At 41.0% G+C, this 23,323-nt stretch overlaps 2 protein-coding genes across 7 annotated transcripts in view; one reads left to right on the top strand and one right to left on the bottom strand.

Moving 5' to 3' along the window:
- nav2a (neuron navigator 2a) overlaps nucleotides 1–9,967 on the top strand; it is a 249,627-nt gene extending 239,660 nt beyond the window's left edge. For all 6 annotated transcript variants that reach the window (XM_041783529.1, XM_041783537.1, XM_041783559.1 and 3 more), the window contains 13 exons: nucleotides 1,946–2,118; nucleotides 2,245–2,398; nucleotides 2,479–2,665; nucleotides 2,799–2,899; nucleotides 3,010–3,105; nucleotides 3,289–3,466; nucleotides 3,704–3,939; nucleotides 5,262–5,413; nucleotides 5,648–5,719; nucleotides 5,865–6,061; nucleotides 6,155–6,273; nucleotides 7,376–7,576; nucleotides 7,971–9,967. In XM_041783529.1, the coding sequence (XP_041639463.1) occupies nucleotides 1,946–2,118; nucleotides 2,245–2,398; nucleotides 2,479–2,665; nucleotides 2,799–2,899; nucleotides 3,010–3,105; nucleotides 3,289–3,466; nucleotides 3,704–3,939; nucleotides 5,262–5,413; nucleotides 5,648–5,719; nucleotides 5,865–6,061; nucleotides 6,155–6,273; nucleotides 7,376–7,576; nucleotides 7,971–8,096 (1,992 nt within the window). In that variant the 3' untranslated portion in view covers nucleotides 8,097–9,967. The remainder of the gene's footprint in view (nucleotides 1–1,945; nucleotides 2,119–2,244; nucleotides 2,399–2,478; nucleotides 2,666–2,798; nucleotides 2,900–3,009; nucleotides 3,106–3,288; nucleotides 3,467–3,703; nucleotides 3,940–5,261; nucleotides 5,414–5,647; nucleotides 5,720–5,864; nucleotides 6,062–6,154; nucleotides 6,274–7,375; nucleotides 7,577–7,970) is intronic.
- Nucleotides 9,968–15,187: 5,220 nt separating this feature from the next.
- dbx1a (developing brain homeobox 1a) lies at nucleotides 15,188–19,060 on the bottom strand. The gene is made up of 4 exons (XM_041792267.1): nucleotides 18,694–19,060; nucleotides 18,359–18,460; nucleotides 16,095–16,297; nucleotides 15,188–15,789 (listed from the first exon to the last, which is right to left on the bottom strand). The coding sequence occupies exons 1-4, from the start codon at nucleotides 19,058–19,060 to the stop codon at nucleotides 15,496–15,498; spliced, it is 966 nt and encodes a 321-aa protein (XP_041648201.1). The 3' UTR covers nucleotides 15,188–15,495.
- Between the last annotated feature and the right edge of the window lie 4,263 nt (nucleotides 19,061–23,323).

Below are 23,323 nucleotides of genomic sequence, written 5' to 3'. Positions count from 1 at the left end.
CTGTTTCACGGTGGTTGTGCTTTGGTGTTAGCCTGGAGGTAAAATCAAATCAGCTTTAGTCTTTTAGGACTCCTCTAGTTTGATCTCTGCCCCTCCATCTCACATCAACACACTCAGACCCATATGAACATGTGCTGTTTTGTCTCTCTGTCTTCCTTTTGCTTCGCTTCATGTGGCAGGTCTATGAGGTAAGACTGGTGAAATAAAAGCTGCCTAATCCCTGCACTTTTTCTAGGTTACTAACCTCAGTCCTTCTGCTCCTGCTGTAGTGCCTGTCCTCTCCTCTCCAACACTACTTCTCCCTAAGAACAAGACAGATTTTATGACCCTTGAGGCGGCTCTGGAGAGGAAAAATCCACCTTTGAATGCTTTCACAGATAAGCCGTTTCAGTAAATTTAGCCCCAGAGAGTCTGATAACTTACTGAACTTTTAAGAAATACTTAACAGAGAAAAGAACATTTTCTTAAGAAGAGCTGAAAAGAATTAAAAGACATAAACTTTGAAATTATGACAATATAATACAATATAATATAATACACATTCATGGTGGATTTCTTCCTCAAACACTTGCACAGTTTTGACATGGATCTTACCCTAAAAGTTAAATATGATATCAGTATGCTTCATATATCAGTATGTTTTTTTCCAAATGTTGCACATTTTATAACCTTTCTGCTGCCTTACGGTGAAGAATGACCAATCTCAAGCTTTAGCAGGAGCTAAAACATAAACAAAAGCTTTTTCGGGAGCCAAAAGTCCATACATGTCTGCTCCTTCTGTATGAGCCAATTAGAATTGGTTCATTTATATTCTTTTTTTTTTTCTCATCTATATATATGATCTTATTTTACCATTATATTGTTGTATTTTTCTACACAGGGTTAAGGGATTAATGGCAAATATAGTAAAATAATTTATTTTATTAAACAATGGAGTCCTTGTGAGGTTTAAGTCAATTTAACTATGACTAATTGAGACAAAATATTTGTTTGCAACCTATTTTTATGTAAAAACACACCCACGTTCTCATTTTTCAGCCATAAAAATTTCTGAATTGCACCGAGAAAGACTCTAAATACTGCCGTATCCTCTCCTAAGTATAGTTTTATTCGTTCCAAAGGTAATTTCTCTTGTTTTTGATTAGAAAAACTCACCTGACACACCAGATAGCCTGTTTCTTATATCTACAGTTGCATTGATATATTTCATATTCATCTGGGAAAGCTCCCATAGAAAGTGTTGGGAGGGCAGGACTTTTCAAAAAGTTCTCCCACCCATAACAATTGCAAACTCGTGCCAAAAGAGGTCTGCAGAAGCTCTCGGTTTCTCTCTTTGCTCTTGCTTTACTAAAAAAATATATGGTCCAGTTCTGATTAAACTGCATCAATACTACAGCTACATACACACGAGCTAACAGCTACACTGGAGGCAGCCATTGCTAACGGCTCACAGTACAACTTAACCCTGCCAGTAGTTACGGCCTCATTCTCCTCAAATGACTCTGATTGGTCCAAACCTCCTTCTGTTTGACACAGAGGTTGTGGATTGGAATTTTGCAAGATGGATTTGCCTGCTGACAGTCTGGAAAATCCATCTAGCAAAGCAAGTTTAAAGTTATACAAGTTAAACGCTGCCATACTTTATAATTTACAAAACTAAGCAATGACTCCTCAGTAGTGTAAATATGATGCAACACAATAACTTTATCTTAAAAATACAAAGTATAACACTAGATAAACTCAGTGTTTGTGTTCAGAGCTGTACTAAAGGTCATAAGATAGTCAGTCTACCCATAATTCCCTGTTCTCCCTCACTTACCCTTCTAAACAGCTTCTTTCCTCCACTTTCCCGGCGCACTCCTCCTCTTTCTCCTCTCCTTCTGTTTTTAGGAGCATCTCTCTCCTGCTAACTCTCTCTCTCTTTGTCTCTGTTTTCTCCCTGCAGCTGCGGAGCTCCTTCAAACAAGCATTCAGCAAGAAGAAATCTCCAAAGTCTGCCTCATCTCACTCAGACATCGAGGAGATGACCGACTCATCACTGCCGTCCTCGCCCAAACTGCCCCACAACGGCACCACGGCCTCCAGTCACATGCTCAGGAACACGCACTCCAACTCACTGTACGTAAAAGCTAAAACCTGAATGTGAAGGCAGGAATATTAGGGATATACAAAAACATCCAAATAGGATCCAACAGAAGGGAAAACTACGAAACTCAGAAAGTCATGCTGTGTATTTGTGTACAGATTGTCCGAGTGTTTGGATAGCGAGGCGGAGACGGTGATGCAGCTGCGGAGTGAGCTCAGGGAGAAGGAGATGAAGTTGACAGATATCCGGCTGGAGGCTCTAAGCTCCGCCCATCAGCTGGACCAGCTCAGGGAGGCCATGAACCGCATGCAGGTCTGCACACATCAGTTTTTTTTTAAGTTGAGAATTACTCAGAAGACAGTGCTGAAAGATAACTTTATGTTTGTCTGCAGCTGGAAATTGAGAAGCTGAAGGCGGAGAACGACCGTCTGAAGGTGGAGAATCAGGGCAGCAGGATGGGCTCTCAGGCCTCCATCTCGTCTTCACCTCCTCCTCACTCACACGGCCAGGCTCAGGGGGGCGGGCCGACCCTGTCCCAGCACAGCCTCAACCTGACCACCAGTGAATCCACCAGCCTGGGTAAGACATCCTAACAGGTTTATATGAGACAAAAACACTGAAATCTGCTTTAACCAAAAAATATTTAACACCTTAATTTTAACATCGTAGTTGGTGGTTGTAGAAACATCTGATTTTCTCTGCTTCCTGTCAGACATGCTGCTGGACGACACCGGCGGAGAAGGAGGGATGAGGAAGGAGGGACGACATGTGAAAATGGTCGTCAGCCTGGATGAGGACTGTAAATGGGGAGAGGTGAGACCCATTTGAAAACTACAACTTTAGCAAGCTTTTGCACTTTAACTTTGTAATCCTGACCCTGAACTCAAGGTGAATCTAAAACCAGTTGCATTTTTTAACTGTAGGAGGGTCGGCCTCGTCATTTTCTGATTGGCTGCATTGGTGTGAGCGGTAAAACCAAGTGGGACGTCCTGGATGGAGTAGTCCGACGACTTTTCAAGGTATATTAAGAGACCAGAACCATGGCATCAGTGTTTTTTAGACTGTTTGACAATAAACATTTTGAAATGTATCTATAGATACTGAAAATAATTGATTCTCGGCATTCAGACATTCAGCAAACACTTCTTCTAGCTGGTTTCCAAAAAGATCACCCATAAAATGTTGTGATCTGTGTCTATCAGGAGTACATCACCCATGTGGACCCGGTGAGTCAGCTGGGTCTGAGCTCAGACAGTGTGGAGGGATACAACATTGGAGAAATCCACCGTCCCAGCAGCCCGAGCTCTGCCCAAACACCTGAGCTGCTGCCTTGTGGCTACTTAGTGGGAGACAGCAACACCATCAACATCCAGCTCAAAGGTACCCACAACTCATCAGGCAAAAACTACTGACGAATGTGTTATTCTGAGTGTCAGTCAGAAGTTTTAGCTATTTTTAAACAAAGATAGGCTTCGTCAATCATAAACATGGCTTACTGGGATCAGCAGTCCGTTTTAGATTGTATGATTCGCCAAAAATGTAGGCATTAATTAGTAGGGAAATTAAAGTTTAAAATGTTAACAGATAGTCATCTAACCCTCTAAACCTTTGTGTCAGGTGTGAGCAGTGAGAGCGTGGACTCTCTGGTGTTCGACACTCTGATCCCAAAGCCGATGATGCAGCGCTACGTCTCCCTGCTGAAGGAGCACAGACGCGTCATCCTGTCGGGCCCCAGCGGCACAGGAAAAACCTACCTGGCCAATCAGCTGTCACGACACCTGCTGCTGCTAGAAGGTCGACCGCTGACCCCACACGCTGTTGTCACTTTCAACGTGGACCACAAGTCTAGCAAGGTAAGCACAGGCATGCAAAATTACTTCCTTCAAGATTCACAGAAAGTGGTCAGGCAGATTATATTTGGAATTTTCAGTTTTACATACAGCAGCCCTTTTTGTTTTCTAACAGTGGAACTAAACTTGAGTGTGTGTTCTTTTATAAGTAAGTCCCTGACCTTTGATAATGAATCATACGTTCATTCTGTATATTAACTATAAAAGCTGCAAGCAAAACATCCAGTCAAGAAACAAAAATCTCCCTTTTCCATAAAATAAGGGCAGTGAAATTAACACACTTGGCAGGGTTCAAACCAGTAAATATAATCTACATATCTTAAGATAAAATTACTAAATTTTTATGAGATAAAATTATGAAGAGATTGTCCCTCACAAACTGAGTGAGCGTGCAAGAAGGAGACTAGTGAGAGAGGCCACCAAGACACTTATGATTAATCTGAAGGAGTTACAAGCTTCAGTAGCCGAGATGGGAGAGACTATGCATACAACAACTGTTGTTCACCAGTCAAAGCTTTATGTGAGAGTGGAAAAGAGGAGGCCACTGTTAAAGAAAACTTGCCAAAAGGCATGTGGATGACTCCATGGTCAGGTGGAAGAAAGTTTTTGGTCTGATGAGACCAAAGTAGTGCTTTGTGGCCATCAGACAAGATGCCAAACATTGCACATCACCACAAATACACCATCTCCACTGTGAAGCAGGGTGGTGGCAGCATCATGCTGTGGGGATCCTTCTTGGTAGCCAGCCCTTGAAGGCTTGTAAAGGTAGAGAGTGAAATGAAGGAGGCAAGATATAGGAAAATCCTGTAGGAAAATATTATTCAGTCTGCAAGAGAACTACAGTTTTGGAGAAGATTTATTTTCCAGTAAAACAAGAACCTGAAGCATACAGCAAGCTAAACAGAAATGGTTTAAAGACAACAAGGTAGATGTTCTGGAGGGGCAGAGTTAAAGCCCAGACTTCAGTCCAGTAGAGAATATTTGGCTGGACTTGAAAAGAGTCCAGATGTACAACCCTGATAGTAGCTACTAAATACTGATTTAAAAAGGTTGAATATTAATGCAGTTGCTTATTTTACATTATATGTTTTTATTTAATTGACATAACTTTGCAGAAATTGGTTTTCACTTTAAAAATTAAGGAGGGTTTTTTTAGTTAAAAAGGCCAAATTACATTGACTATAATTGATTTATAAAATCAATAAAAGGGAGACACATCCAAATGGGTGAATTCTTTTTATATGCACTGTATGTCTGTTGGAAGTTTTGCCTAAAAAAGATCTGGTTCTCAAAGATGAAATCTGTTATTCTCCATCTGCCTGTAGGAGTTGCGTCAGTACCTGTCAGGTCTGGCTGAACAGTGCAGCGGTGTCCCAGGAGCAGAGAGCCCTCTGGTGGTCATTCTGGACAACCTGCATCATGTCAGCTCACTTGGAGAGATCTTCAACGGTGTCTTTAACTCCAACCTCCAACAGTGGTGAGTCCAAAGAATCTCAAAAACAGACAGAGAATTCACAAACTCACACATTCATTAATATAGTCGAGCTAGAAATCAATATTTGCTTTAATCTGGATGTATTATTAGAATAATGAACAGATGCTGAAGTTTACATATAGTATGATTTGCTTTTTTGCATTTGAATAAAAAAATCAATTAACTTGTTTAATATGATAAAAAAAGAATCATAATTATTTTCTTCTCTTCTTTCAGCCCTTACATTATCGGCACCATGAGCCAAGCAACGTCGTCTGCCCCCAACCTGCAGCTCCACCACAACTTCAGGTAATCTGCTGCATATATCTTTGTCTATTCATCCTTTACATGTCATTGTTTGAAAGTCATTTGTAAATTCTAGTTAGCTACTTTTTTAAAGTCAATACGGGGGAAATTTCTAACAGTGTTCCCTATTTATATGTTACCTGTTTAGGTGGGTGCTGTGTGCTAATCACATGGAGCCGGTAAAGGGTTTCCTGGGTCGTTACTTAAGGAGAAAGCTCATCGAGACAGAGATCGGCAGCCGGACTCGTAACATTGAGCTGGTGAAGATCATTGACTGGATCCCACGGGTTTGGCACCACCTCAACCGCTTCCTGGAGACACACAGCTCCTCTGATGTCACTATCGGTGAGACTGATGCACAATTACGTAAACAATCTTTTATATACGTAAAGGTGTTAAAACAAGCACTGGCTTACCTCTCTGCTCTCATGAACACAGGACCTCGTCTCTTCCTGTCCTGTCCCATGGATGTGGAGGGATCTAGAGTTTGGTTCACGGACCTCTGGAACTACTCCATTATCCCGTACATGCTGGAGGCTGTCAGAGAGGGACTGCAGGTAAGATCACACAAAATGACTCTTCTGCATGTGTCTTGGTGACCCTTAGATGGGGAATAGCACAGGAAAGGTATAAATGCAAACATAAACTGTGGTGAGAGAGAGCATCTTTTCAAGAGGGAAAAGTGTTTCCTCAGACTTCATATAAAATTATGACATATTTAAGCATATATAAAGCATGACAAAGGTCTGTGCAGTTTAGATAATTGTCCACCCACAGGCCACTGTTTGGGGATTGCTGATTTGGAGTATCTTAATTTGACTTTGAAGGATCCAGCTGAGTGAAGTAGAGGTGTAATGAGTCTGGGAATCATTCAGCTTTGCCCTCTCAGAAGATCAGGGTTATGCTCATCAAAGTGAAATGAATTCAATTTGTTCTCTCAATCTGCATGTAATTAGCCTCTCATTTAATTAGGCAGCAGCTGATTAGCAGAGATCAGCCTCTGAGAGAGACTGAAGGGAGCCTGTGAAGCAGAGAAATTTGTCTTTCATCAGCTAAAGCCTGGTCCATGCTTCAATGTTGAATCTGTAACGCTACATACCTGTGCATTGCTGTGTATGTGTAGCTCACATCAGCAGTCCGATTTCTGTCCTAGTTAGATCTCTGGTTTCCAGTCCAGGTTTAAACAGTTGGCATTTTTGATCAGGACTGACATTTATTGAATGATTTAACCCCCAAAAGTTAGTAAAAATATTTAATTATTTTGAAAGACTATTTCTGAGGCTTTTTTGCCTTTATTAGACAGGGTAGCCAAAGACAGACAGGATATGTAGGGGGAAGAGAGTGGGGGAAGGCATGTGCCCAACATGCACAGAGACCAGGAGTTCATCCTGCGACCAGTGAATTGAGAACTACAGCTTCCCTATAAGGGTGCTTGCTCTACAAATTATGCTAAACTGGCACCCATATATCCTATTTTTATGGGTGTTTATGGAAGGATGCTTTTGTCCTTCCAAATGCACATTTTCCTCACTGTATATTGTTTATAGACTGTGAAATATATCCATGAATTGTATTTATGAAACGGTCCATCTGGTGTGTCAGGTTACATAATGAGAGATAAACTTAGTTTGTTTTAATGTGATCTCTGTGTCTCTTCAGTTGTATGGCCGTAGGGCTGCCTGGGAGGACCCTGCTGCCTGGGTGATCGATACTTACCCATGGTCAGCTGCACCTGCTCCGTCTGAATGGCCCCCGCTGTTGCAGCTCCGCCCAGAGGATGTGGGGTTCGATGGCTACTCCGCTCCACGGGAAGGAGTCAGAAAAGAGCCTCCACAGAGCGACAGCGACGCAGACCCACTGGTGAGGAAAAATGCAAATAAAAGAGAACAGCCAGAATATGATGATTAAAAAATAGCCATTTAAAAATAATGCTAAAATTATTAAGGACATGACCCATGAGGACTAAGGATGAGACAGTTTATTCTTTGTTTGAGAAAAAGCATTTAGAATATTTAAATTCATCTCAACAACTTTACTCAGCTTCCTCTTAAAGCCTCAAGCTTCTTCTTTTGTCAAGAAATCCAAGGAAGTTTGTGAAGTACTGAGAAATTACAATAAAATGATGACGAATGCAGCAACCAGCTACCATTAGATGGGAATGGTTGTCTTTTAAAAGTCCAGTTCTGCTCTGTCTACCATGATAATCTGTCTTTTTCTACTTGTCTGTAACCATACGGATTGCATCTTTCTACAGATGAACATGCTGATGCGTCTGAAGGAGGCAGCGACGTCGTCAAGCCCACAGAGCTACGACAGTGACTCCAACAGCAACAGCCACCAGGACGACATCCTGGACTCATCGCTGGAGTCGACCTTGTGATGTCGCTGAAACACTACACTGGGATCCATTTTCAGGAGGAACTATTTCGAGTGAACTGTTCTCACTCTGAGAATTTAATGCCACAAAATCCAGCCACCTTAGTTTGGGTGCAGGTAACCCAAATATTTAACAAGGAAACTGCATTTCAAAAAACGGGCAAGTTCTACTGCACTGGGCTGTTTTTCTTTTGTTTTGTTTTGTTTTTTTTTCACCACTGTGGCCCGTAGCTCCTCATGCCAGGAGCCTGACTTCTACTTCAGAATAAAAGCACACAGCCTGTCGCTGTCAGCGAGCATCACTATCACCGTCATCATCATCAGCCATCAGCATATAAACACCAGCCAGGAGTCCTCCATCCTCCAAGGGGTGCAGTGCACATGAGCTGCCTGCAGATGGCGACACAGGGCTGTGTCTGTGGAGCAGCATGAGTTGAGCTGCCAGCTGATCAGATGGACTGGAGGGTGGATGAACAGCCAGCTGCTTCCTGCTCTTCGTCTATGGCTGAAGTTATCTGTGCGACTGCTAAAGGATAAACTCAGCCAAAGTGAATGTTAAGTCCTACATTACAACCCACACCTTTAATTCTGAATCAAAGTCCTAGTTACCGTTTGATTTCACAAATCTGTCAAAGCTGAACTTTTAAACTTAAACATGAGTACGGGTAAAGCTGTATGTCCACAAGGAATGATTACCACCATAGAAACAATATCTAAGTCCTTAGCAGGATCATTTCTTTGTGCTGGAGTGAAGCATCTTCATTCACTAGAGGATCCTGTCACTTTTCCATCTTTGTCTGCAAGCAAACAGATGAAATTAAAGTGCAAACTATATCCATAAAAATCAGAAAAAGTTTAGTTGCATTTTGAATAAAAATACAAAAATGATGAATTAATGCAAATCAAACACTTTTGCATTTAATACAAATTAAAAAAATAAATTTTGCTTGAAGTTTGCACGTTCTCGATCCAAACCTATGCAAACGGTAAGACACATTTCATCTCATTTAAACGGACACTTTGCATTGCTATGGACAAAAACAATGTTTTTTTTTTTTAAATTCAATATCCCATCTTTTTACATTAAACTTCTTGGATTTGCAAAAAAACAATAACTAAAGGTCTTATGTATTCTCATAAAAAGTGAGTGGAAAAAAATTCTCAAAGCAAAAGAAAAATTTTGGTCAGATTATCCAAAGAACGTGCATGTCTGTCCCTATTAACATATTTTGGAATTAAGTCTCTTATTATATCAGGAAAAGTTTTTAATTAAAGGAGCATCGTAGACAAATTAAACTGTAAACAGAAGCACATACCAGACCTATTGAAAAAGAAAGACTTTTCTGATCCAGAACAACATCTGTACTCTAGATTACTGAAAGCCCAGGCTTGGAGGAAACACCTCTGACTCTGATTTTAACATTCACTATGGCTGATTTTATCCTTTAATTCTCTTTAGGTGATGTCCTTTTCTTTCAGTATGTGAGGTTCTATTTCATTTCACAAACAACACCTCTTTCAAACAGTAGCCCAGAAGGTCCGTTGCAAATGAAAAGAAAAAGAAATGTAATGTATTTTAGATATGGGACATTTCATGAGACACAAAAATATTTTGCAAAGGCAATTTTTCTAATGTTATGCAGAAACATTTTATGAAATGTAAAAATGTTTCATGAGTTATGAAGACCTTTTGTAAATGCAAAGAAACATTTCATGGTACAAAAAAAAGAAAAAAATTTTTTTGAGAATTGTAAAAAACTTTCCTGAGGTTAAAAAAAAAAAAGTGAAACACAAAAACATTTAGTCCCATCACCAAATGCTATTGTTAAAAAAAAAACTTCAACTTTGAAACAAAACAAAACAATGTGTTTTAAATGTGACTTCATTTCAACAAATTTTCCTGCATTTCACAAAATGTTTTTGCAATCACTAAATGCATTTTTTGTCTCCTGAAACTTTTTTTTATGTATCTCAAAATGTTTTTGCATTTCATGATTATTTTTTCTGCCCTACAAAATATTTTTGTGTTTCACAAAACCTTTACCGTATAAAATGTTCTTTCTTTCATGATATGTTTCCGTCATACACAAAAAAAATGTGCATCTTACCTAGTTCCACTAGATATTTCTATGGAGGCCCTTAAGAGACATGGGAAGAAAATAGAACTATGGTACACTTAAATATTTTGTGAAATTTAAAACCCTTTAATGGAACACAAAAACATTTTAATTAAATGCATTAAAATCTTGTGAGATGCAAAAGTAATTCATGAAGCAAAAGACACAGGAATTACTGCTGAGCCCCTAGAGGGACATTGGTGGAAAAACTTTCCCATGCTGGTGTTTATTGTGTGCCCTGCAAAGTTTCCTGTGTGCAAAATCATCTTGTGTGCATCAGAAACTTTCTTGTGCATATGAGATACTATCTCATGAGGACCAGAAAGTTTTGTGTGCATACCAGAAGCTATATATTTATGCCAAAATCTCTTTTAGGGGCTCCATAGGTCACGTATTGTATTATTGTTTCTGCTTCATAAAATGCTTTTACATCTCACAAAATTATTATTTTCAATTTTAAATTTTGTTTATGTTCTTTGAAAAGGTTTTATGTTTGAAAAAATGTTTTGGGGTCTCATTAATTGATTTTGTTTCAAAAAATGCTTTTTACTGAACATTCAGTGAAACATTTATTGCTTCTGTATTTAAGTTCATACAGTTGTTTTAAAGAGTGCTCTTACACTGAAAAATGTTTTTACATTTCAAGAACTGTTTTTACATTTCACTGAAACTTTTAGCATTTCACAACCATTTTTTGCAGTTGACCTTCAGGGCTACCGTACCATCACATCTAAATTCTTGCTTTGACCTCTTCATAAACCTTTGAGATCTCTACGCACATTGGCCCACACAGGCTGTTGTAGCACAAACGTTGAATGGTGCTGGACTGAACTTTTAAAGTCAATGCCTTACTCTTTTCTAACAGACTATGTGCATTAAGCCGATTCTTTATTGTCTAAGTGGCTGTAAACTAAACAGGGCTGCGGGTCTACTCTCCCCTCGAGGAGCGCCGTTGACCTCTCATCATATCAAACACCAATGCCGTGGGATTGAGATGCGAATGAAGAGCAGTACTTTGGGTTTGTTCTAAATTAAGTTGTATGCATGTATGACCCAGTGCTGTGAAGCTGGTGTAAATATTTGGACCACTAGCAAGAAAGAAAGAAAGAAAAATATATATATGTGATGTGTTTCGGTGCTTGAGATCAGAATATTTTACAGATGAGGGAAGTTTAAGATGTGTTGATTTATACCTCATCCCCATCCTTACTGTGCTTTGCTCATAGTCTGTTTGATGATGTGATTTGTGAGGAACAGAACTGTCATAACGAGTCTGACTAAGTGAACTCTAGTGTACATGCTGCTTTGTGAATAGTGATATGATTAAGGTGTAAAGGTACTTGTGGTTGAATGATGATGTAAAACAGTTCGGCATCATTTCTGTGGCTTAAAACATAAAGAATATTGTATGTTTTCTTTAATTTAAACCTCCCAGCTTGCCTTCAGGGAAGGGCGAGCTGAAGTCACACATCGCTTTCAGTGTTTTTGTCACCGATCCTATGCAACATTCATTCTGATCTCCAAACGGAAGCCAAAAGCTGAATGTGCGTTTGTCCAGCACTGCCGAGATGTACAGCATGGATCCAGATTTGTGAAGATTTGATGGATTTGTCGTCCATTTGTGTGTCTGTGTGTTTTCTCGAGGTTTGCCTGTAAGCACAAAGAGACTGATTCTCCCGTTTGTCTCGTGTAACGCCTGCTCGGAGAGGAGCGGATGTCTTTGAAGCATTTGAACAGTCTGTCGGTTTATTACTCACAAACTCAATGAATGTTTAGCCTTCTTTGCTATGTACATTTTTTATATGTAACATAACTTTGTATATAGTTGATTATCTTGGAACATTTGATGACTTTTTCTAGCTGATTTGTAACAGTACTTGAAAAAGAGTATTTTGTGTACAGTCTCTTTACATCAGAGCAGATCGGTGCCGTTTGTCATCACTGGTCTGTCCAGGGCTTGTTGAATTAAATCTATCACTGTACTAGTCTTAAGTTATTGTGATTCAATAAAATTAATAATTATTTATGAATGAATCCAGTCTTACTGTCATCTTTAAAACACAACCCATCTCCACCTATCTTTTATTTGTACTTCTCATCCCAGTCCAGGTCAGAGGAGGCTGCAGCCAATCACAGCTTATCACTGAGTGAGAGGCAAGGTCAATCACGGTGCAAACATAGAGACAAATAGTCATTCACACTCACATCTCTGGGCAATATAGAGGTACCAGTTAAGTTTACAAGATTGTCTTTGGGCTGTGAGTGCCCAGAGAGAATCTGCACATTAACAGTCAAGATGATTCAAAAGCACCTTCTATCTTATTTAGTGTTTGTTGCACCGCCTCTTATTTCTGCACTTTCTTCTCTATTCTTCTCTCTTTCTGTCTCATGTTACTCTTTCTGCATCTTTCTCTTCTTTCTACATTTCCCATTTCTCTTTATGTATGTATTTTTCCTCTATTTCTGCATCTCTCTCTTCCAACATCTTTTATCTGCATCCTCAGCTTTCTTCTTTCTGCACCCCCTCACCCCCTCTCTTTCTACATCTCCCTCTTTTCTCCCTCAGCATCCCTCTGTTCTCTCTTTCTGCATCTTTTTTCTAAATCTCCTTCTTCCGTTTCTGTACCCCCACTTCTCCCTTTCTGCATCCCTCTCTTCCTTCTTCTGAGATGCAATTGTTTCTCTTTCTGCACATTCTTTTTCTCTTCTAATGCATCTCCCTTTTCTCACATCTTCATCTTTTTCTACACATCCTTTTTCTCTTTCTGCAGCTCCCCCCTTTAGCTTTCTGTATCTTCCTTCTCTCTCTTTCTACCTCCCCGTCTTTCTATTTTCTTTCAAATTTCCCTCTTCCCTCTCTGTTTTTTCCTCCTGCCTTTTCCACCCCAGAACAGCTGCATCAGATTTCTGTTAAACATGAGTTTGGTTCCGTTTGAGGTTTCCACCCATTCAGGTGGAGTTTTTTAATGCCACTGAAACTTTATAAATAATATATCATAGAGTACTGCCTGGACCTTCCCTTTTTGTAAAGTATATCTTGAGATATGGGGAGAAATTACCAACTCCACACTGAGGGGTCCTGTCAAAGGGATTCAAACCAGGAACCTTCTTGCTGTGAGGTGACAATGGAACCCTCTGCTCCAATGTACACCCTGTTGTCCTATTGCCATTTTTGTAAATGTTAAGGTGATTGAAAAAGCTGCTCAACTGAAACTGCTATGATCACTTCTCTATTTTATAAGGTAAACATAAACCCTGCACTGCTGAGCAAGCTGTTCGAAGAACTGATGATGGAAGACAGTGGGAAACATTCTCCTGTCCCAACTTTTTTGAAGCATGATGCAGAAATCAAATTTATTATGTTAATATATTTCCAAAAACAGATGACGTTAATCAGTTTGAACATTAAATATCTTGTCTCTGTGCTGTGCTAAGTTAAACACTGGTTGGAAACATTTGCAAATCACCGTATAATCTTTTCATTCCCATTTTACACAAGGTTCCAGTATTTTTGGATGTTGGAATTAGGATTTGTAAATCTTCATCCACTAAGAAAAACACAATATGGACAAAAGTATTTGGCCACCTGGTCATTACACCAACAAGGACTGCAATGACATTGTATTCAAATCCATGTACTTTAACGTAGAGTTGGCCCCCTTTTGCAGCTGTAACAGCCTCCTCTTTTTGGTAGGCTTTCCACAAGACTGTGTGCCCATTCATTCTGTAGAGCATTTATGAGGTGATGTTGGATGATAAGGCCTGGATCGCAATCCCCGTTGGTGCTGGATGGGGTTAAGGTCAGGACTCTGTGTGGGCCAGTCAAGTTCAATAAAGTTCTTTCTTCGTTCACTGGGGCACAGTCATGTTGGAATAAAAAAATTGCTTTCCCCTAACTGTTGCCACAAAGTTGGAAGCATAGCATTTTCCTAAATATCTTGGTATGTAAAAGCATTAAACTGGCGTTTACTGGAGATGCAGCTGCTCGGCCATGGAAACCCATTCTATGGAGCTCCTACTGCACAGTGTTTGTGTTTAAATTAATACCAGTGGAAGGTCAGAACTCTTCAGCTATGGAATCAGTAGAGCGTTGCTTACTTTAATGCAACATGCGTCTTGGCAGACATTGACCCCGCTCTGTCATTTAACGTGGTCTTTTCCTTCAGCTGAGTTGCTGTTGTTCCTAAATGCTGCCACTTTCTGATAATATCACTCACAGTTGACTGTGGAATATCCTGATCATGACCATCTTATTGCAAACATGGCATCCATCACTGAGTCACTGACCTCTTTAGAAAGACCCATTTTGTATCAGAAATGTTTGGAAATGGAGACTGCATGGCTAGGTGCTTGATTATATACATCTGTGGCAAATGGTCTGATTGGAAAAATAAATAATAAACAGATGTGGCCAAATACTTTTATCCATATAGGACATGAGCCGTCCCTTTTTCACATTCCCAGAATCTATGAAGATATTTCACAGGTCATGTTGATACAAAGCTCCATCTAATTGGAGGTCCTTCACCTCTTTCCACTGCTTTGGGTTTGAGTTATTCTCTGAACTAAAGCCAAGCAGCTCCCATTTTTAATTTTTCTTGTGCTATAAATTACTCCATTGTTGAAGAGATCTTCTCAAGCTTTTGTACCATGTTCCTCAACCAGATCTTGTTTAACAGCTCAGAGCCGGGGGAACAGGAAAAACTGTCTCTATTTGTGTTATTATGTCTTTTAAGTTTTGCTGTTTTGTATGTTTTTGCTTTTCTTTGCATTTGCAAAATGGTACCCCTGAAGGAGCTTTCCCTCAGTAAATTTAAATCCTATAAAAGTCAAAATTGATTGATTCAACATCAGCAAACTTGAACTTCAATTGTTTACAATTTTATTTGGTATTTGTACAAAAAGTGTGAAATAAACATATATACAGCACATAATACAACATACTTAATAAACAAATTCATATAAATTATTAACGGAATAGCTACATTTTTCAATAAACAACTCTATTCAAGGTCAAGGTGAAAGTAACTCAATATTCTTGGCATAAAATTTCCATACAAAGTTGTACAAAATACTGTACAATTGAACAAAGCTGTGCAAAACAGCAAACTGTGTATCAGAAGCAGATCCTGTACAGGTCGTGTGAGCAGAGGAAGTGGAGTGAACTTTGTCTTTTAACACTGATATTTATGGATTCTTGCTGGAGGGCGGCAGCTTCTTACAAACCCGGTCACAGTCTCATATGAACACATGGGTTATTTATGTCTTTATATTTGCTTTAATAAATTAAGATACTGTTATTTCTTCCTCATCTGACTCTGAGAAGTCCGAGTGCTTGCTGGAGAGAGAAGGAGAGGAGATGCTGGAGCCTGCCACCCTCGTTCTCTCTCCTCCGAACTGCTCCATCTCTTCTTCCTCCTCTTCATCCTCAGCTGAGGACTTCTTGCCCACGTCGCTGAGGTCCGGGTGCGGGTTGGCTTTGGTGGGCAGCGTCTGCTCGCGGCAGCCACCTGAAGACAGCAGCTCTCGCTCTTTAGAGTTCCTCCACTTCATGCGGCGGTTCTGGAACCAGATTTTCACCTGAAGACAGACAGGAAAAGTCAGTGAAAAAGTTCTGCGTAAGAGATTCGTAAAGGTATTTTTACATGCAACTTATCAGACATTTTTAGAGTAATTAATTCTAATTCTAAGCAGATCTTGTGCAATACGGATAATGTGCAGTATAATGCTTCTTCGTGCACATGTTGATTGTTGTTTTTGCTTCTTTTGTTCTTCTTTATAACTGTTGTAGCAGGTAAATGTATGCAGCACTTGCTCCAAGACAAATTTCCCCATGGGGATAGTCTAGTGTATTGCATCGTATCGTATCATTTCAGGGGATGTACCTGAGAGTCTTTGAGGCCCAGTTTCGATGCCAGTTTCTTCCTGTCCGGCTTGCTGATGTATTTCTGTTTCTGGAACATTTTCTCCAAGGCTTTGCGCTGCACATCGGAGAACACGGCCCTCCTCAGCATCCCTCTGCGGGGTTTCCCTCTCGCTGCCAGGGGCCAGGAAAAAGTTCCAGGGATGGGAACCACAGATGACGATGCTGCAACCAAACAGAGAGAAGAATTGCATGTTAGCTTGATTTCTTTATCAAATATAAGAACAAACCTTTCTGCAGAGAAGAAATCATCCCTGAAAATGACTTTGCAGCACAAACAGCCAACTTTGAGGTGGAAGATATGAAAATTCCTCCATGTTCCATAAACCCATTCAGGCTCTATATGAATATAAATATTTCTCTTTAAGGCTATAGTTTTCAGCCGATCAGCATTGGAAGTTTCCCCCTTTTGGGACTTTGCAATACGTCTCCGTTTTGAGTGAAATGGCACGAGGTGACTAATTAGCACATTGGCCGTTCCCCAACCGCATTGGTATGGTAAAGAGGTAGCATATCCTTTAAGGAACCCTGTGAGGGCGGATAGAGGAGTTAATAAACCGTGAACGGTAATTGTGTAGTAATGAACTAACGCAGAAAAGACTCTGGACAGGCGGCGAAGGCCATATATTATGGCAACAAAAGGAGATTTACACTTTCAAACTAAACACAACTGCATACCAGAATACTGATGCCCAGAGGGGGTAGAGAGGAGAGGAGGGATTTTTTTTCTTCTTCTTCTTCTTATTCGTGCCTTCAAATCATTTTCATTAAATGAACACGAAAAGCTATTCAGAGCGCTGGAGTTGTTTTGTTGAGGCATTCAGCTGAGCCCATGAAAAGACTCCATCTCCATTATGATTTGGCTGAATGAAAGCACGGACTAGAGACTTTATAGACTTTTCTAAGAGATTATTCTTTATCTCAACTGGTTGATTGGCGCGCTCAGAGAATAGAGGAGCGTTTAGGGCACAGAGAGAGTGAGGATTGGAGGTCAGTGGTAACCTATCCTATGAGCCGTGCAGCCTGCAGGGAGAACTTTCACCAGATGGGGAGTTTTGGATGCATTTGAGCCTGGTTTTACTTCAAAATCCCACCTCCCCAAACTCGCCCCTCTCTCCGTACTGCAGCCTGGACTTCCTCCTGACTGTAGCTGCCCTGCAGCCACAGCAGAACCAGGAACAACAACACGCTATGTGGTCTTGTGAGAATATTGAAAACTCTCAATAGCGCCTAATAGGGAAATTAGTGCATGACTGGTTCACGCCTTTGGCCCCCCTGGTAAAAGTCACTCTCCGGGGTGTGTGGGTGGTTCGCCCGGTGGGAGCTGACCAAATTGGTCACGCTGCTGAGGGGCATTGTTGCCGGCCACTGTGGCCCGGTGGCCCCCCGGGCTCTGTGGGAAAACGCAGGGCCGGGGAAATGCCAAAACGCCCCCCAATGGGAAACAGAGGGGACTATAACTCGCCACCCCGCCTCAAATTTAGAGCGTGACGATTTGGGATAATTGGTTAATTAGGGGGTGGGCGGGTGGGTCCGGGCAGGGGCCAGAGCCAACAGTCCCCATTAATAGGACAGTGATTTCTTGTTTTCTGGTAAAAATCTATGACAGGAGCTGCAGGTGTTTAACATTTTAATGCAATTAGTTCAGACACATCTCCAAAGGAAGGAAGACGGATCTGTTAAGGCATCTACAACTAGGTGAAGGTAGCCAAGTTCCTGGACCTCCTGCTCCAAGGGGTCACAAATATACAGCTGATATCTGAGCGCATTACGAGGTAAATATCTAAAATTACTTTCAGCAATTAAGACAGGCATTTTTGAATGTAAATAAGATGGCAAGGGTGAAATAACAGGGCAAAAATTGAGCTTCATTATCCAAAGAAGTCTCTGGGGAGGACCCCAGGCCCAAAATGCACTGTCCAAAAACCCTTAAATTCTCCAAATGTCTATATTCAAGCAGAAAGATCCCAACAGGAATTGCTGGATTAATGCCAGGTAAAACAGCACACAACAGATAAAAATGTATGATTTTACTATTGGATATGTCCTGGAGTTCTCTGCATTTGTTGCGGAAAAAAAAAGTTTCAGAATATTTTGCTCAGGTGCTTTGATTGTTTTTAACTAACTGCCCCCCTTTTTGGCCTCCAAATGACTAAAAACGCTCCTGCTTCAAACACGTCTCTACAGGAAGAGTGATGGGAGACTGTGCGTAAAAGCTGTGCTTACCTGGTAAGTAAGGCGTCCTGAATATGGGGTGAAAGGTTCCGTCAAAGCAGGGGATGGGGAAAGTCTTTGAGTGCGGGCTGTGGACTGTGACGGGGGAGGACGCTGTGGAGGAACATCACAAATGTTAGAAACATTTTCTTGGATGATGAAAATATTTCTAGGAAACTCTTGAAAGTTCTTTAAAAGAGCCGCATTGACACACACATCGGTTTAAAGTGTTTTACTGCCGTTTGTAAAGAGCATTTATAACATTAAAAACATTCAAAGACATTAAAATTAAACATATGAACGTTAAATCAGGCAGAAATCTGAGCTTAAACAGCTGTAGCACTCACATGTCTTTGGTGAAGGTGCAAGGATGGCGCTCACTCCAAACTTGAGAAAAGTTGGGTCCTTGCTCGGCACTGACGTTTTGGGCGAGCACGACTCGCGCGTCACCGCGGTGGTGGCCACTGCGCGCTCCGCGGGCGCGCCGCTGTAGGACACGGTGGTCGTAGCTGTTGGCAGGGAGGCGCTCGCTGACGGGACAGTCCGGTTTATGAAAGCGGCGGGGCGGCTTATCCGCAGCAGGTCCTCCACCAAGAAGCTGGAGTGTGAGGGGAAGACGGAGGGCAAGGTGTGGTGCAGCGGCAGCGCCGCGGCAGCGGGCCGGTACAGCCCCGGGTACAGGGCAGGGGGCGCGAGGACGCTTGGGATCATCATGGTCCCGTTTAGGAAAAAAAGAAAAGTCAGAGAATAAAGCTGAGATCCTCCTGAGAGAATGAGTCGTGTGAATGTCTGCTAACTCCTCTGGTCTCCTCACTCAGAGCAGAGGAGTTTTATAGCAGCCCGCCCCCCCTCGACCCTCCGCTCAGCGCTGACAGCCTCAACAATGGGGCTCAACAAAGTTCTCCACATGGGTCTCTTTCATGCTGCAGCCCCCAGCCCGCTGATTGGCCCGAAGACACAATTTATGATTGCATTAGACTTCATAAGCAAGCAACGCACAATGTGAGGAGCACAAAAGAAGCTCAGTCATCAATTTTGCATGTTGACCACTTTCCTTTCACTTTGTTTTGTTTGGAAGAAGCAAGCGGCCTAATTAAAGAGCAATCTTTACACATTCACTCATTATAGGGGCTTTTTAATGAGGACTTAGAAAGAGATACTTTATCCTGCTCCATTCAGGACCATTCTCTCTCTTCTTCAGGATATCAAAATATACTCGTTTGAAATGCAAAAATATTCTTTTATACCACATTTATACTTTTTAACCGGCTCACAGTGCGTCTTATAGCTGCCGTGAATACTGAAATTTATCTTTTGAGTGTTTAAATGTATTATTTGCGTACTTTTATTGGGTTATTTCGTGCGTAAAATGATTTTTCTTCCATTTGGTGTCACATTATAATGCCATATTAAGCTGAATATTAACATGACTTCAGATTTACGCAGCATGTTTAAACGTTGCTTGTGTTTACAAAGATCATGACTGGTATTGATATATGTATGCATCTTTTAATATTTTCTGTTGCTTCACTGATGTAGTTGTGCCAGCCTATGTCACCAACATTTTGCGCATTATTGCACTCTTCTTTGGCTTTAAGCGTTTATCTTATTGTATGTGCGCCTATCTATTTATCCATCCATCTAGACAGAACATATTAAATAAATCGGATTTAAATGACGGTTTTTATTGTGAATTTTCTCCACACTGGCTGCAGACGCTGCACGGCATCTCAAATGTAAATCACTGTTAGGGTTTCATAGGATTCTCAACACTCAATCTGGCCCTCGTCATGGAATAATGTCTTAAAGGGATTTCTGCTATCAAAACGCTTTAACAGATGTGTTAAATATCACTCTTTCTGCGCAGGCTTCATTCAGCGGCGCAGAGCCTCGGCGCAGTGCGCACAGGAGAAGTGTGCGGCCTGAGCCGTGCGCTCCTGATCCTGTTAACCATGAACTAACTGTCACCCTCAGCTGCAGAGGAGGAGGAGGGCGGAGGCGCCCCCTCGGCCTTTTCTCTGCCTCCCTCTCCCCTCGCTTCAAGGAATAAAAAAAAAAAGCTTTATTTCCAAAGACGGTTTTGTTCTGCTATTTTAACCGGCTGAATAAAAGTGCATCTGTGATTTGATTTAAAACGCATTCATATGAGCGGACACTGAGAGCCCTTATAAAACTCTTATTAAAGCGACTTGGAGCCTGATCGTCGTGTTCTGTCAGCTTTACCTCCTGAAAACCAGTTAAAGCAGAGCGATCAGGCGAAAATACACGGCGAGGAGAAAAAAAGAGGGAAAACGCCTAATTGTTGCCACTTTGGAACAAAATAAAATGAGAAATAGTCTTCAATAAAAAAAAGATAATTATAAAGAAATAAAATAAAAATTCATATCAAACAAGAACCCCATCCAAAAAAAGTTTTTGTGCGCACATTTTGATTCTGTTTTCTTGTTTTTCTTTTCAGTTTCTCGTCTTTTCCTGTCATGTAGTGCACTCTCATGTTTATCTTCTATTTAATGAATTTAAAAAATCGTCAGTAGTAAGTACTAATGTCGTATTTGTGTACAAGATCTTCCCCAAGTTTACCAAAATACGCCATTATATTTTAAAGGAGTTATGGTGCGCCCGTGCGTAATGATTTGTGCGTAAATGATGTGATTTTTAGTGTAATGTCCAATTACAATCTGGCCAAAGTATGCTAGAAATTAAATGTCATAGTTTGTGACAGTAAAAAATTCTAGAGAAGAAAGGCCACACGTTATTTGTGCGTAAACAAACTTTCAATCTAAGGACGACTTCTTTACGCACACTTACTCCACCCTCTCAAAACATTTGATTCAGTTTAGATCATTTGCAATCAGCTTAAATGATGACTGGTTCAACATCAGTGTAATATAAAGTGGCCACAATCCGATAATTAAAAGGGAACGCCTCCGTGAAATGATCCTTTTGCGGAGAGTCAACGCTTATCAGAGGTGCGCTGCGCTTTATGGGCGCACAGACGCACAAACAGGCGTTAACACAGCGCGCTCCGTCACCACAGCTACACCTCCAAATAAGTAACAAGACCTTCAAAGCTTTTTTATGAGCCCCATATTCCTTTACTCGGCTGCCCAAAATCCTCCTTTTGTGCGCGCTAAGCAGATGGTTAGCAGGAAGCATAGGCTGCTCTGGCTGACCGAGACTAATTTCTACGAGCTTTGCAAGCTTGCCACGTCCCCGCTCCTTTAGCAGGCCGAGTAAAAAACAGCTGGCTGTGGCTGAATTAAGGCCATTAAAAGCACATCTCTGAAATATTACCACCAACAACACCCCCACCCCCTTCTCCGCCTCCCCCCTGGAAGGACCCACTAAAGTCCCATCACTTTAAAATAACTGTCCGGAGGGATTCAAGGCATGTTAAAGTTTGCATGGCTTTATGGGACAATTTGTAGTTTTTCTCTCTCTCTCTTTTCAACCACGTGATAACAAAGGCACCACTTATACGTGTATAAATATGATTTGATGCCAAATGGTTTAATCATGAGTCTCAAATGCTTTAAAAGTATTTTGCGCCTAAACAATAATTAAATATTTAGTTTGTATTGTAACTTTCATACAAGTAGAACAGCTCCAAGAGCAAACGAAACAGACAGATATTCATATCCCTATAATATTCATACTGGCACATCCTCATTATGTTTATGCTCACGTTTGGCTTCTAATATCCCCAAAGGGCCTTTTCCATCTGATGTTTATCACTTTGCCTATTATCCACAAGCAGGATTACGCATATGAATCACTTATGATTCTATAACTCCACAGAGAATACCAGAAGATGATCCACACTCACATTTATGAAACTAATTTGCCATTTTTCTAGATATTTCCAGCTAAAAAGTTCATGCGTAAAAGTTAGGGGAAGGCGACAATGGCATACTGAAAGGTGATTTTAAACGTATTTCCTGCTTTGATAGTGATGCCAAAATCTTTGTGTTGCACTGAAAAATGGAGCCGTTTTTTCATCATATTGATTCTGCAATGCAAACCATTAAAATTCAACTTTTACGCACCGTTGGTGTATCTTTTTTGGGGGCTCCTATCGGATCGTTATCCCTATCCTGACAGGGCCATGCCATTTTACCAACCAGATGAACTTAACCATTGTCTCTGCTCTCTTTCTGCTTCGTTAAGTGAAAGGAGCTGAGTAAATATGTTACCCATGCATGAGAGGCTCTGTATGGGCTGGCCCATTGTGCGCAGGGTCCGACAGGTGGTTAACTGTTTATTATTCCCTCATTATTTATCGGTGACGTGGTCGCAGCGAGGAAAAGGGGAAACTCCCCATCTTTTCACAGAACCCCGGATGAACAGATTGTGCTGACTGGTTGCAGCCTGGTGTATGACAGCGGTCACCAGCCCATCCATCTCAGCCCTGCATCCACCTCCGCCTGGCTCTGGTCAATGAAACATTTAAATTAACACACCCAGAGTGAAGATTAAGCCATTTTCTGTTGTATGATTCTGTTCATGATAAATATTGGGGGGGGGGGGGGTACAGATGTGGTTAGAAATATCAGGAGTTTCTCACAACAAAGTATAATAATGGAAAGATTATGAGATAATAAAGTTGATTTTTTGTGCCATAGACACATGAATGTTGAATATTTAAGGTATTTTATAACAAATACTCTATTACCTTTCAATAGTTTCAGTTATTTAACTGGAGTAGGGATGCCCTGATCATAATTTTTGCTGCCACTTTAGAGGGAGATCTGCCCATGAGATCAGATTTAATCTTTCAAACAAAGCTGCTGGTGTAGTGATTGGTCACTCTATTAGCTTTGTAGTGCTTGGGTCTCTTAGGTGGCGGCGTAACCTGATAAAAGGAGCACAAAAGTCATCCTTATTCAGTCAACTACATGCTTTTACTTTCTTTAACAGAGCAGTATAAAACTTCCCAACGAGAAATGCAACAAGCATTCTACAGCAAACCAACTGATT

Source organism: Cheilinus undulatus, linkage group 1 (assembly GCF_018320785.1).
Source record: "Cheilinus undulatus linkage group 1, ASM1832078v1, whole genome shotgun sequence".
Lineage (NCBI taxonomy): Eukaryota > Metazoa > Chordata > Actinopteri > Labriformes > Labridae > Cheilinus > Cheilinus undulatus.
Note: the sequence above shows the minus strand (reverse complement) of the source record. Positions and strands in the feature narration are given on the sequence as shown.